This window comes from Mandrillus leucophaeus, unplaced genomic scaffold, assembly GCF_000951045.1.
Source record: "Mandrillus leucophaeus isolate KB7577 unplaced genomic scaffold, Mleu.le_1.0 Scaffold8, whole genome shotgun sequence".
In the NCBI taxonomy this organism is placed as follows: Eukaryota; Metazoa; Chordata; class Mammalia; order Primates; family Cercopithecidae; genus Mandrillus; species Mandrillus leucophaeus.
The window spans coordinates 2689551-2703192 of NW_012108696.1; the positions used below are offsets into that span (position 1 = coordinate 2689551).

Here is a 13642-nt window from a genome sequence, read left to right on the forward strand (position 1 = left end):
ACCACGCCTGGCTAACTTTTGTATTTTTAGTGGAGACGGGGTTTCATCATGTAGGTCAGGCTGATCTCGAACTCCTGACCTTGGGATCTGCCTGCTTCTGCCTCCCAAAGTGCTGGGATTACAGGCCTGAGCCACCACTCCCGGCTCCTGTGTTTCCTTTTTGGGGGGCACATCCTCACCTATAATGCGTGGGGTCCTGACTGTCTCCACAGGGCACTGGCTCTCAACTGCTTTGCTCCCATCAATGACCAAGAAGGGGCCGAGGCCAAGGACTGGCGGTCAGGGAAGCCGGTCAGGGTGGTGCGCAATGTCAAGGGTGGCAAGAACAGCAAGTACGCCCCCGCCGAGGGCAACCGCTACGATGGCATCTACAAGGTGAGTGCCCCTTGGGGAGGCCGGGGGCTCTGTCCCCACCGGGGCTGCCTCTGATGGAGCTGACGCTGATGCCCGCTCCCCGCAGGTGGTGAAATACTGGCCCGAGAAGGGGAAGTCCGGGTTTCTCGTGTGGCGTTACCTCCTGCGGAGGGACGATGATGAGCCTGGCCCTTGGACGAAGGAGGGGAAGGACCGGACCAAGAAGCTGGGGCTGACCATGCAGGTGCGTCTGGGATGGGGGATGGCACTTTGGGAGTCCAAGGCGGATGGATCCCTTAAGGTCAAGAGTTCAAGACCAGTCTGGCCAACATGGCGAAACCTGATCTCTACTAAAAATACAAAAATTAGCTGGCCGTGGTCGTGGGTGCCTGTAATCCCAGCTACTGAGGTGGCCGAGGCAGGAGAATTGCTTGAACCCGGAAGGTGGAGGTTGCAGTGATCCGAGATGGCGCCACTGCACTGTAGCCTGGGTGACAGAGTGAGAATCCGTCTCAAAAACAGCACCGCCAGACTCCGTGATGGCTCTGGCACTTCCCACCCGGGCAGCCTGGGCACCACGTGAACCGCTCGGAGGCTGTCATCTTTAATAGTCATTGCGGGTCACAGAATGGGCCTGGCCTGGGCTTGTGGTGCTCACGGTCTGGACCGTGCTGAGCACTCTGGGAGGCCTCCCGTCTCGGGCCCATGCTTTCCTGGTTTCTCTCTGATCCAGAACGATTTCCAGGGCCCCAGCTGATGGCGCCCCCCTAGCTGCCCTATATAAATCCTCCAGCCAGGGGGTGATGGGGATGCGCAGATGACATTTGCGTCTCCGCCTGCCGCGTCTCGGAGTTGAAAACCAGACTGGCTTGTCTGGGTTGTGTCGGTAAAGAGATCGCTGCAGACCAGTCAGGCATCTGATGTCCTCTGTTTTCACTTCTCTTGGCTCATTTAAAAAAAAAAAAAAACAGAAACAAACCAACCAAACTGGTGGAATCCAGAGAGGTCCGGATGGAAAAATGGGGAGGATGAATATCCCCGAGCCATCTCTCACCTCCCCGCGGCTGTGGGAGCTGCCGAGAGCTTGTTCACAGAGCGGCGCAGCATTTTGGCAACACAAGGTGTTTTCTGTCCATTGCAGGGAGCTGCTTTACAGCAGATGAACTGTGGGACTATTTAAGGAATCTTAATTGCTGTCGAGAGCCCGACATCGTCTACCCGAGGGGTCGCTGAGGTGGTCTTTTGAACGGATTTGTGCAGTGGGGAATTTCAGAAACTGAGGAACGAGAGAGAAAAATAGTAATGGGAGAGACAACCTCAGCTTCTGTTGGGAGGAGGATTTTGTTTGTTTGGTTGTTTTTTTGAGATGGAGTCTCGCTCTGTCGCCCAGGCTGGAGTGCAGTGGTGAGATCTCAGCTCACCGCAGCCTCCACCTCCCAGGTTCAGGCGATTCTCCTGCCTCAGCCTCCCGAGTAGCTGGGATTACAGGTGCCCACCACCACGCCCGGCTAACTTTTGTAGTTTTAGTAGAGACGGAGTTTCATCTTGCTGATCAGGCTGGTCTTGAACTCCTGACCTCAGGTGATCCACCTGCCAGTGCCTCCCAAAGTGCTGGGATTACAGGCATGAGCCACCACTCCCAGCCTTTTCTTTTCTGTTTTTTTTTTTTTTTTGAGATAGAGTCTTGCTCTGTCACCCAGGCTGGAGTGCAGGCGTGATCATGGCTCACTGCAACCTCCACCTCTCAGGCTCAAGCGATTCTCCTGCCTCAGCCTCCCGCATAGCTGGGATCACAGGTGCACACCACCATGCCCAGCTAATTTTTGTATTTCTAGTAGAGATGGGGTTCTGCCATGTTGGCCAGGCTAGTGTCGAACTCCGGACCTCAGGTGATCCACTTGCTTCTGCCTCCCAAAGTGCTGGGATTACAGGTGTGAGCTGCTGACCCTGGCCAGGATATATATATATTTTTTTCTGACTCTCATATCCATTGCAACATAAAGATGTGAAAGGAGCTTGAAGATTTCCCGAGACACTGGAGAGTCAGACGTGACTGTAGGTTTCTTCGAAATAGAGCGATGATGCCCTATGAGGACAGGGAGGGCACGAGTCCTCAGAATCATCAGAATTTGGCCAACTAAGGCCCTGGGGTCAGGTGTTCATAAGCGAAGTTTCTGAGGAAACAGTCACGCTCACTCACTGAAGTAGCCTGCGCTCAGCGCTTGCGGTCCAGACCCATAAGGCTTGAAAACATTTACCCTAGGGGCCCTAGAAGCAAAAGATTGCCTGCCTTCATGTCAATCATAAAGACGAGATCTTATTGGTGGGATGTGATGCTGAACACGTCACCAGCGTTCACTCACATTAAATGCGCTTACCCCAACCCTGCCAGGTGGAGCTTGGCCGATTATCTCCTCTTAGTCTCCTCTTGTTCGTAGTGAAGCTTTGCGATTAGGCAGGATTAGCCATTGGTCGAGGCTCCACAGAGAAGGAAGAGCTGAGTCCACAGGCGTCCCCCACCCCCGTTACCAGGGGACACTTCCAAAGTCCTCAGCACATGCCTGAAACCAGAGAGAGTACCAAACCGTAGATATATAATGTTTTTTTCTTTTTTTCTTTTTCTTTTTTTTTTTTTTTGAGACGGAGTCTCGCTCTGTCGCCCAGGCTGGAGTGCAGTGGCCGGATCTCAGCTCACTGCAAGCTCCACCTCCCGGGTTTACGCCATTCTCCTGCCTCAGCCTCCCGAGTAGCTGGGACTACAGGCGCCCGCCACCTCGCCCGGCTAAGTTTTCGTATTTTTTAGTAGAGACGGGGTTTCACCGTGTCAGCCAGGATGGTCTCGATCTCCTGACCTCGTGATCCGCCTGTCTCGGCCTCCCAAAGTGCTGGGATTACAGGCTTGAGCCACCGCGCCCGGCCTTATAATGTTTTTTTCTATACGTGTAGACTGGTGATTAAGTTTAATCTATAAATTAGGTACAGTATAAGATTCGCAACCTGTCTTTCACATCTTTGGCTTCTCTTTAGCATATCCAAATTGCCAGCATCCCTACTCTTGCACTTTCGGGCCATTATTTTTATTTTTGAGACCAGGTCTCGCTCTATCGTCCATGCTGGAGTGTCGTGGTGCGATCATAGCTCACTGCAGCCTCAAACTCCTGGGCTCAAGCGATTCTCCTGCCTCAGCCTCCTAAGTAGCTGGGACTACAGATGCACGCCACCACACTGGGCTATTTTTTAAAATTTTTTTGAAGAGGGAATCTTGCTATGTTGCCCAGGCTGGTCTCAAACTCCTGGGCTCAAGCGATCCCCCTGCCTTGGCTTCCCAGAGTGCTGAGCTTATGTAATAAAAATTATAATGTTTAATATTAACATTTTATATTTAGCCTGTAATCCCAGCACTTTGGATGACTGAGGCAGGTGGATCACCTGAGGTCAGGAGTTCAAGACCAGCCTGGCCAACATGGTGAAACCCCATCTCTACTAAAAATACAAAAATGAACTGGGTGTGGTGGCAGGCACCTGTAACCCCAGCTACTCCGGAAGCAGAGGCAGGAGAATCGAGACGCTGGACAAAGGGAAGGTTCACATCCCTGCGGGACGATGCAGTATTTCATCATGCGCCTCAGAACAGTGTGCAGTTTACAACTTAGGAATTGTTTCTAGAATATTCCATGTAACATTTTCAGTTGACTTTGGGTCACTGAAACAGCAAAACTAGATAAGGGAGGACCACCCTGTGCTCTTCAGGGGAATCAGGTCAGGTGCGTTTGGAAACCCAGACCTGGCAAGGGGGCCAGAAGAGCAGGCGGGTCGCAGTGGGCCCCAAGCCTGACTCACACCCGTCCCTCCTTCTCCTGAAGTATCCAGAAGGCTACCTGGAAGCCCTGGCCAACCGAGAGCGAGAGAAGGAGAACAGCAAGAGGGAGGAGGAGGAGCAGCAGGAGGGGGGCTTCACGTCCCCCAGGACGGGCAAGGGCAAGTGGAAGCGGAAGTCGACAGGTGAGCATCTCGTGGGTGTGCGGTGGGCGTCTTGTGTGTGTGGGAGCAGGTGGGTGTCTCATGGGTGTGGGGTCGGGGTCGTATGGACGTGGGAGCAGGTGGGTGTGTCTCCAGCAGCTTGGGCCACGCGCCCCTCCCTCACGCGCCCCACCCTCTTCCAGGAGGTGGCCCGAGCAGGGCCGTGTCCCCGCGCCGGACAGCCAAGAAAAGCAAGGTGGAGCCTTACAGCCTCACGGCCCAGCAGAGCAGCCTCATCAGAGAGGACAAGAGCAATGCCAAGCTGTGGAATGAGGTCCTGGCGTCACTGAAGGACCGGCCGGCGAGCGGCAGCCCGGTAGGCACGCGCAGCCCACTCGTCGCCCTGATTTGTGTTGATTGCGGTAAAATGTATGAAGCTTATTTACCATTTTCACCATTTTCAAGTGTACAGCTCAGTACAGTTCAGTGGCACTGAGCACATTGATGTGGTTGTGCAACTGTCACCACCATCGCCACCTCCAGAACTTTCTCCTCTCCCCAAACTAAAACCCTGCCCCTGTGAAACCGTCACTTGCACCCGCTCTGCGGTCCTGGCACCCCCTGCCATCCTACCTTCTGTCTCCGTCTCCCGGGGCTGTTGCAAAGTGACCCCAGGCCTCGGAGTGCAAAGCGACTCGCATCTCACAGCTCTGGGGCTGGGAGCCTGACAGAGGCCTTGCTGGGCTAAGGTCGGGGCACGGGCAGGGCTGGGCCCTCCTGGGGGCTCCAGGGAAGAACCAGATTCCTGCCTTTCCCAAGGCCAGAGGCGCCGCATCCCTCCGCTCGTGGCCCCTTCCTCCCCCTTCACAGCCACAGCGCATCCTCTTCCAGGCTCTGAGTCTCACCTTCCCGCTCCTCTCTCGGGAGGACCTCGAGGTGACATCAGGCCCCCTGTCTCACCCAGGATGCTCTCCCAGCTCCAGGTGCTTCACTCAGTCCCGCCTGCCATTTCTCCTCTGCTGTGGAGGGTGACGTAGTTGCAGGTCTCAGGATTCAGCTGTGGCCGAGGCCATCTCAGGGGTCCCTCTACTCCCGTTTCCTTCAGGCCACATTCTTCCCAGGGCTTTGTCCCCAGCCCCCCCCGCCATGCTGGGACACCACCTTGCCCCCGCCCTTCACTTGTGTCTCTTTGGTCCCCGCACTTAGCTCCAAGCAGGAGGGAGGTGTCTTTCGAGTCATCTGCAGCTGGGCTTCTGGTGGCCCGTGTACTCAGTATGCATTGTGCCAGTGTAGACCATGCCTCAGGAGTACCTTTTTTTTTGTGGGGGGGGAGGAAGACAGCGTCTTGCGCTGTCATCCAGGCTGGAGTGCAGTGGCACAGACACAGGTCACTGTAGCCTTGAAGTCCCAACTCCCAGGCCACACCTATTTTTACAATGTATTTTATTTATTTTTATTATTATTTTTGAGACGGAGTTTTGCTCTCGTTGCCCAGGGTGGAGTGTACAATGGCGTGATCTTGGATCACTGCACTCTCCACCTCCCAGGTTCAAGTGAGTCTCCTGCCTCAGCCTCCCGAGTACCTGAGATTACAGGTGCTCACCACCACGCCTGACTAATCCTGTATTTTTAGTAGAGACAGGATTTCACCATGTTGGTCAGGCTGGTCTTGAACTCCTGACCTTAGGTGATCTGCTCACCTCAGCCTCCCAAAGTACTGGGATTACAGGCACGAGCCAGCATGCCTGGTCTATTTTTAAAATTTTTTGTAGAGACGGGGTCTCACTGTGTTGCCGGGTTAGTCTTGAACACCTGGCTCAAGCGATCCTCTTGTCTTGGCCTTCCAAAGTTCTGGGATGACAGGCGTGAGTTGCTGCGCCCGGCCAGGAACCTCTCCTAAAGCCCTGTCTTGACTCAGTGCAGGGCGTGTTTGGTGGTGCCAGCTGGTCGCATCTGGGTCCTGCCCAGCATCATCGAGGCCAGCACCCCATGTACCGGCTCCGCCCCATCCTCCCCACCTCGCCACTTGGGGTGTTGGGGACTTCGGGTGAGGCTCATGCCTTTTGGGCGTCTGTTTTTCTCAGAACGGGGACGATCATGGCCCCCGCCTCCTGGAGTGAAGGCTGGGGACAGAATTAGAGGACCCAGGTACATGCTCAGCAGGAAGCCGCCGACCTCTGGGAGCCCTGGTCCTGGGGTCTTTGCCGGCCTCACGCCCGCTTTCCTCTAGTTCCAGTTGTTCCTGAGTAAAGTGGAGGAGGCGTTCCAGTGTATCTGCTGTCAGGAGCTGGTGTTCCGGCCCATCACGACCGTGTGCCAGCACAACGTGTGCAAGGTGAGCGGAGACAGCCACAGGAGCCAGGTGGAAGGTTCCAGAAGGATGACCTGACCTCCCATTCCCACATGCCTGCCCACTACAGACGGAGGCTCACTGGCTTTGCTCCGGTCACTCTGCAGCTTTTCTCGGGGCCTTGTTGACTGCTTTCTGGGAGGCCTGTATTATGACGGAGGCCTGGAACATTCTCCCTCCAGTCTTGTATGGCCAGGGGGCCAGGGTGGGAGAGGATGGGCCACCGTCTTGGCCCAAGGTCTGGAGAGGGAGGTGCACATCCCCTGGGGGGCAGGAAAGAAGGCTTCCTGGAGGAGATGGTGTTACCACACAGCATCCCTGGTACCTGGGACAGCCCGTGAAAAAGCCTGGGTGAGAAACCAGCAGCTGGGGCCTGTGGTGGCTCTGGGCACTGGGGCGGTGGCCTGGCATGGGCTTTAGACTCAGGACAGGTGGTTGATCCTAGGAGGGAAACATGATCCCAGCTGATGGTTTTTTTGTTGTTGTTGTTGTGTTTGTTTTTTTTTTTTTTCGCTCTGTTGCCCAGGCTGGAGTGCAGTGTTGCGGTCTCTGCTCACTGCAAGCTCCGCCTCCCGGGTTCACACCATTCTCCTGCCTCAGCCTCCCGAGTAGCTGGGACTACAGGCGCCCGCCACCACGCCAGGCTAATTTTTTGTATTTGTAGTAGGGATGGGGTTTCACCGTGTTAGCCAGGATGGTCTCGATCTCCTGACCTCGTGATCCACCCGCCTCAGCCTCCCAAAGTGCTGGGATTACAGGCGTGAGCCACTGCGCCCGGCCCCCGCTGATGGTTTTCAAAGAGATAGGTTTGGGGCCAGGACAGGGTCTCTTCCCCTCTGTGCTGTGGGCCTTGGGGTCAGATCATTCTCTGGGGTGGAGTCGTCCTGAGCGCTGCAGGGTGCTGAGCAGCATCCCTGGCCCCCACCCACGCCATGCCAGGAGCTCCCTGCCTAATCGAGACAACCACAGATGTCCCCAGACACCTCCCAGTGCCCCCTGGGGGCAGAACTGCCCCGGTGGGCAGTGTGGGTCTGGGTGATGACTTCTCTGCTGTGACCTCTGGCCAGAGCCGGCAGTCCATTGGACAGGTGTGGAAGGGACTGACCCTGCCACCCCGCAGATCTCCCCAGGCCTCTGAGTTGCCGGCGGTTTCCCTGCCAACTGCAGTCCCGCAGTCCTCTCAGCCATGGGCCACAGCCCCGGGTCTCGGACCCTGTGTTTGCTTTCCTGCCAGGAGGCAGATCAGGGAAGGTCAGGAGACAGGGAGTTCCCAGTCACGCCCATGGCATCTCTGCCTCCTTGGCCCCACCTGCCTCGCCCTGTGGACTAAGTCCTTTCAGCCGTGTGGGCCGCCCTGCGTGCCCTGAGTGAGGTGGCAGAAGCGGTGAGAAGTTGTGGTGTCTTTGGGGCTGGTGGTCCGGGTCTGAGCCATCTCTCACCTCTCAGGCGTGCAGGCACTAATCCCTCCCAGCCTCAGCTGGCCACAGTGAGAAGGGACCTGGTAATGCTGTCCTGGCCGCCAGGTTGTCGTGAAGGTCCTGGCTTAGCCCCTGGCAGGAAGGAAGTGCTCAGGAGGTGGGCACAGGCAGAGGGCTGGCTGTGGGGGGCTCTTGGAAGAGGGAGGCCTGGGAGCCCCGTGACAGTAGGAAGGACTGTGGGGACACTGGGAAACCACCTTTCCTGTGCATTGGTGTGAAGGCGCAGAAGCGCTGAGGATGTAAAGGAAGGGGCTAACCAGTGTCACTGTGTCCCCACAGTCTGTCCTCGCTGCTCTGTTTCAACTCGGGAAGCTCAGCATTGGAGGGGTTCTGGGAAACAGGCTGTGACCTTCCACCTTGATTTTTTTAAATGAAAAACTTGAGGCTGGCCGCGGTGGCTCATGCCTGTAATCCCAGCACTTGGGGAGGCTGAGGTGGGAGGGTCACTTGAGGTCAGGAGTTTTTTTTGTTTTTTTGTTTTTTTTTTTTGAGACGGAGTCTGGCTCTGTTGCCCAGGCTGGAGTGCAGTGGCACGATCTTAGCTCACTGCAAGCTCCGCCTCCCGGGTTCACGCCATTCTTCTGCCTCAGCCTCCCGAGTAGCTGGGACTACAGGCACCTGCCACCACGCCCGGCTAGTTTTTTTGTATTTTTTTAGTAGAGACGGGGTTTCACTGTGTTAGCCAGGATGGTCTCGATCTCCGAGGTCAGGAGTTCGAGACCAGCCTGACCAACATGGTGAAACCCCATCTCTACTAAAAATAAAACAAAATTAGCCACTCTTGGTGATAGGCACTACTCGGGAGGCTGAGGTGGGAGAATCACTTGAACCTGGGAGGTGGAGGTTGCGGTGAGCCGAGATCGTGCCATTGTACTCCAGCCTGGGCATCAGAGTGAGACTCCATCTTAAAAAAAAAAAAAAAAGCCACAGGCTGCCTGGAGCAGGTGACTGTGCTGTGGTCACTGGGCCTCTACCCTTGTGTTGCCACTGCCCTTGCCCAGCTGTGTGACGACATGCTGCAGACATGTGTCCCCTGTGTAGGCATCTGCGCACCTGTGTGCGGTGTCTCACTCCTCCCTGGCATGCATCCAGCCCGGTGGCATCTTCCCTGTTTGTCTGCTTGGGAAGTGGAGGCTCCGGGCCTCTCAGCTCTGTCTCCTCCTGGCTTTCTTCCCCAGGCACGACTTGGTTGAGCTTGAATTTAGGAGTCTGAATCTGCCGGACTTGGTTCCTTCCTCCTTTTCCCCTTTCTTCTCATTGACGTGTATGTTTATTTTTTATTTTTTTCGAGACAAGGTCTTGCTCTGTCGCCCAGGCTGGAGTGCAGTGGCGTGATCACAGCTCACTGCAGCCTCAGCCTCCCTGGGCTCAGGTGATCCTCCCACCTCAGCCTCCGGAATAGCCGCGCCCGGCTAATTTTTTTGTTTTTGTTTTTTCTTTGAGATGAAGTCTTGCCCTGTCACCCAGGCTGGAGTGCAATGGCGTGATCTCAGCTCACTGCAAGCTCCGCCTCCCGGGTTCAAGTCATTCTCTTGCCTCAGCCTCCCAAGTAGCTGGAATTACAGTCATGTGCCTGGCTAAATTTTGTATTTTTAGTAGAGCTGGGGTTTCACCATGTTGGCCAGGCTGGTCTTGAACTCCTGACCTCAAGTGATCTGCCCCCCTCGGCCTTCCAGAGTGCTGGGATTACAGGCATGAGCCACGATGCTCGGCCTGATGTGTGTGTTTATTAAGCATCTACTGTATACCCTGTGCTTGGTGTTGAGAGAGAATACAGCCTCAAAGCTCAGGGAGCATCTGCCCTGTTGTAGATAAGATAAGCACATTAATAAATAAGATGGCTCCACAGGTGGAAGGAGAGGTGACATCGTGAAGGCAGATGGGGCAACGTGATGGGACAGCCTCTGATACTCTAGGGAGGTGTCAGGGAAGGCCCCATAGGGGAGGTGACTTGAGCTGAGCTGTGAGTGATGAGAGCCAGGGGGCCGAGCTGTTAAGTGGCATGACCTGCAGGGACAAAAGCCTGGAGGCTGGGTGAGCTTGGAATCTTAGAGGGCCCCCAAGGAGGCCAGGCTGGTGATGGGCGGCAGGTGGAAAGTGAGACTGAAGGTCAGGAGGAGTCCTCTGGACCTGGTGAGACTGCCACTGCCCTTGCAGCGCTGGGAGACGTGGCCAGGAGCAAACCTGATGGCGTGGATGGCGCTTCTCACGCCCCCGTGTGTCTTACAGGATTGCCTGGACAGATCGTTCCGGGCACAGGTGTTCAGCTGCCCCGCCTGCCGCTACGACCTGGGCCGGAGCTACACCATGCAGGTGAACCAGCCTCTGCAGACCGTCCTCAACCAGCTCTTCCCCGGCTACGGCAATGGCCGGTGATCTCCAAGCACTTCTCCACAGGCGTTTTGCTGAAAATGTGTCCGAGGGTTCGTTCATCGGCCCTGATTTTGTTCTTAGCGGGCTTAACTTAAACAGGTAGTGTTTCCTCTGTTCCCTAAAAAGGTTTGTCTTCCTTTTTTTTTTTTTATTTTTTTTTATTTTTCAAATCTATACATTTTCAGGAATTTATGTATTCTGGCTAAAAGTTGGACTTCTCAGTATTGTGTTTAGTTTTTTGAAAACGTAAAAGCCTACAATTTCTCGACAAAACAGTGTAAGATTTTTAAAAGATGGAATCAGAAACTACGTGGCGTGGAGGCTGTTGATGTTTCTGGTATCAAGTTCTCAGAAGTTGCTGCCACCAACTCTTGAAGAAGGCGAAGGGATCAGTCCTTCTCTCGGGTTCTGGCCCCCAAGGTCAGAGCAAGCATCTTCCTGACAGCATTTTGTCATCTAAAGTCCAGCGAGATGGTTCCCCGTGGTGGCCCGTGGTGGCCCGTGGCATCCCGTGGCGTGGCGTGGCTCAGCTGTCTGTTGAAGTTGTCGCAAGGAAAAGAGGAAACATCTCGGGCCCAGTTGAAACCTTTGTCTCAAAGCCATCCCCCGCCAGACTGCTTAGCGTCTGAGATCTGCGTGAAAAGTCCTCTGCCCGCAAGAGCAGGGAGTTGGGGCCATGCAGAAATGGCCTCAAGGGGACTCTGCTCCACGTGGGCCAGATGTGTGCTGACGCTGTCCGATGAAGGCGGCCATGGACGGATGCCAGCACACGAAGTCACGCCCAAGTGCCTTTGGTTCGTTCCTTCTTTCTAAAGACGACATCGTCTTTGTTGTTAGCACTGAATTATTGAAAATGCCAACCAGATTCTAGAAACTACGGTCGTCCAGTTCTTCCTGACACCGGATGGGTGCTTGGAAACAGTTTGAGCCTTACAGATCATTGAAATTCAATTTTTTAACTCGACAAGTGAGAACTTACAAGAGGATTTTTTTTGTTTTTGTTTTTGTTTTGTTTTTTTTCTATGAACACATTTTCTAAATGAATTTTTTTTGTAGTTACTGTATATGTACCAAGAAAGATATAACGTTAGAGTTTGGTTGTTGTTTTTGTTTTTGTATTTTTTTTTGAAAGGTTTTGTTAATTTTTCTAATTTTACCAAAGTTTGCAGCCTATACCTCAATAGAACAGGGATATTTTAAATCACATACCTGCAGACAAACTGGAACTATGTTATTTTTAAAGGATTTTTTTTTTCACCTCCTTATTGTTAGATTATTAATGTATTAGGGAAGAATGAGACAATTTTGTGTAGGCTTTTTCTAAAGTCCAATATTCTTTGTCCAGATTTTAGATTCTCAGAATAAATGTTTTTCACAGATAGACTTGATTGTGTCTTCCTATTTGCAAACTGCCTTTGGAGCTTTCTGTGCACTTTTGTGCATTATTTTACAAAAATCCCAGGAGAAACGTGAGGCAGGTGGCTTCAACCCCACTTTACAGTTGAGAAAACTGAGACCCAGGAGATGATGGTGATGGGCTGAGGTTCTAACAGCCTAGGAGGTGCTGGGCTGTTAACTTAGCAGCCTTGAGTGCAGGGGTCAGCAAACCACAGCCAATGGGGCCCAAGTCAGGGACACTGCCTGTCTTTGTAAATAAAGTTTTATTGACACCACCACACCCATTTCTTTATGTATATAGTGGCGTTTGCGCTACTATCAGCAGAACTGAGTAGGTGCAGCAGAAACCAACTAGACCACAAAGCTGAAAAATACTCACTGCCTGGCCAGCAAAGCTTGCTGGTCCCTTCTGTCGGATCACTTGAGTGTGCAGGAGTTTGAGACCAGCCTGTAGACCCCAACTCTACAAATAAATAAAAATATTAGCCAGGTGTGGTGGTGTTTCTGTAGTCCCCGCTACTCAGGAGGTTGAGGCAGGAGGCTGATTGCTTGAGTCCCAGAGCTAGAGGCTGCAGTGAACTGTGATTGCACCACTGTACTCCAGCCTGGGCAACAGAATGAGATGCTGTCTTTAAAAACTTTAAAAAAAAAAAAAAAAAAAAATCTCAGATGGTAAAGGGGCTGCATCTTGCACATTAATTAATTCACACCAACCTATTACTGGTGCCTTTTATTGATGGTTAAGTAACCATATGGGCAGATTTATTTTGTTTTTGAGACAGTCTTGCCTTGTTGTCCAGGCTGGAGTCCAGTGGTGTGATCACAGCTCATCGCAGCCTCCAACTCCTGGGCTCAAGTGATCCTCCCATCTCAGCCTCCCGAGTAGCTGGTGCCACAGGCATGCAGCACCATGATTGGCAAATTTAATTTTTTTTTTTTTTGTAGAGATGGGGGTCTCATTATGTTGCCCAGGCTGGTCTCCAACTCCCGTGATTAGGCGATCCTCCCATCTCAGCCTCCCAAAGTGCTGGGATTACAGACATGAGTCACCATGTGCAGTCTGGGGTTTCTTTATGAGTGGTAAACATGTTCTCAAATTGATGGTTGCACATGTCTGTGGATATACTGAAATCCACAGAATTGTACACTTTAAATGGGTGAATTGTATGGTATGTGGATTATACCAGAAATAAGTGTGAACATGAAAATAGGAAAGATTCCCAGTACTTGAAGGAAACTCCATAAATGTCCCCAGTGGGCCCTTCCTAGAAGACACTAAAGTGGGTTCATTGTTGAGATTGCTGCCTTCTCTTTGATTTTTCTCTCACTTTAAAGAACAATGTCATGTTTAAAAAATGAGCAAAGCCCAGAGAAGTATTTGTGGAACTGTTTGGCCACCGACTGTAATGTTGCGCATCATATTTCTTTCCTGGTTCACTTTAAAAACTTTCTTTTGGCCGGGCGCGGTGGCTCACGCCTATAATCCCAGCACTTTGGGAGGTCGAGACGGGCGGATCACGAGGTCAGGAGATCGAGATCATCCTGGTTCACACGATGAAATCCCGTCTCTACCAAAAATACAAAAAATTAGCTGGGTGTGGTGACGGGCACCTGTAGTCCCAGCTACTCAGGAGGCCGAGGCAGGAGAATGGCGTGAACCTGGGAGGCAGAGCTTGCAGTGAGCTGAGATCGCGCCACTGCACTCCAGCCTGGGCGACAGAGCGAGACT

General features: G+C 53.1%; 1 protein-coding gene across 1 annotated transcript in view; it reads left to right on the forward strand.

Annotated features, from left to right (window-relative positions):
• The window catches only part of UHRF1 (ubiquitin-like with PHD and ring finger domains 1), a 79418-nt gene extending 67520 nt beyond the window's left edge, over positions 1–11898 (forward strand). The window contains exons 11-16 of the mRNA XM_011967373.1: positions 213–375; positions 461–598; positions 4218–4356; positions 4518–4690; positions 6545–6649; positions 10372–11898. Of these exons, the coding sequence (XP_011822763.1) occupies positions 213–375; positions 461–598; positions 4218–4356; positions 4518–4690; positions 6545–6649; positions 10372–10518 (865 nt within the window). The 3' untranslated portion in view covers positions 10519–11898. The remainder of the gene's footprint in view (positions 1–212; positions 376–460; positions 599–4217; positions 4357–4517; positions 4691–6544; positions 6650–10371) is intronic.
• The last annotated feature ends 1744 nt before the right edge of the window (positions 11899–13642 follow it).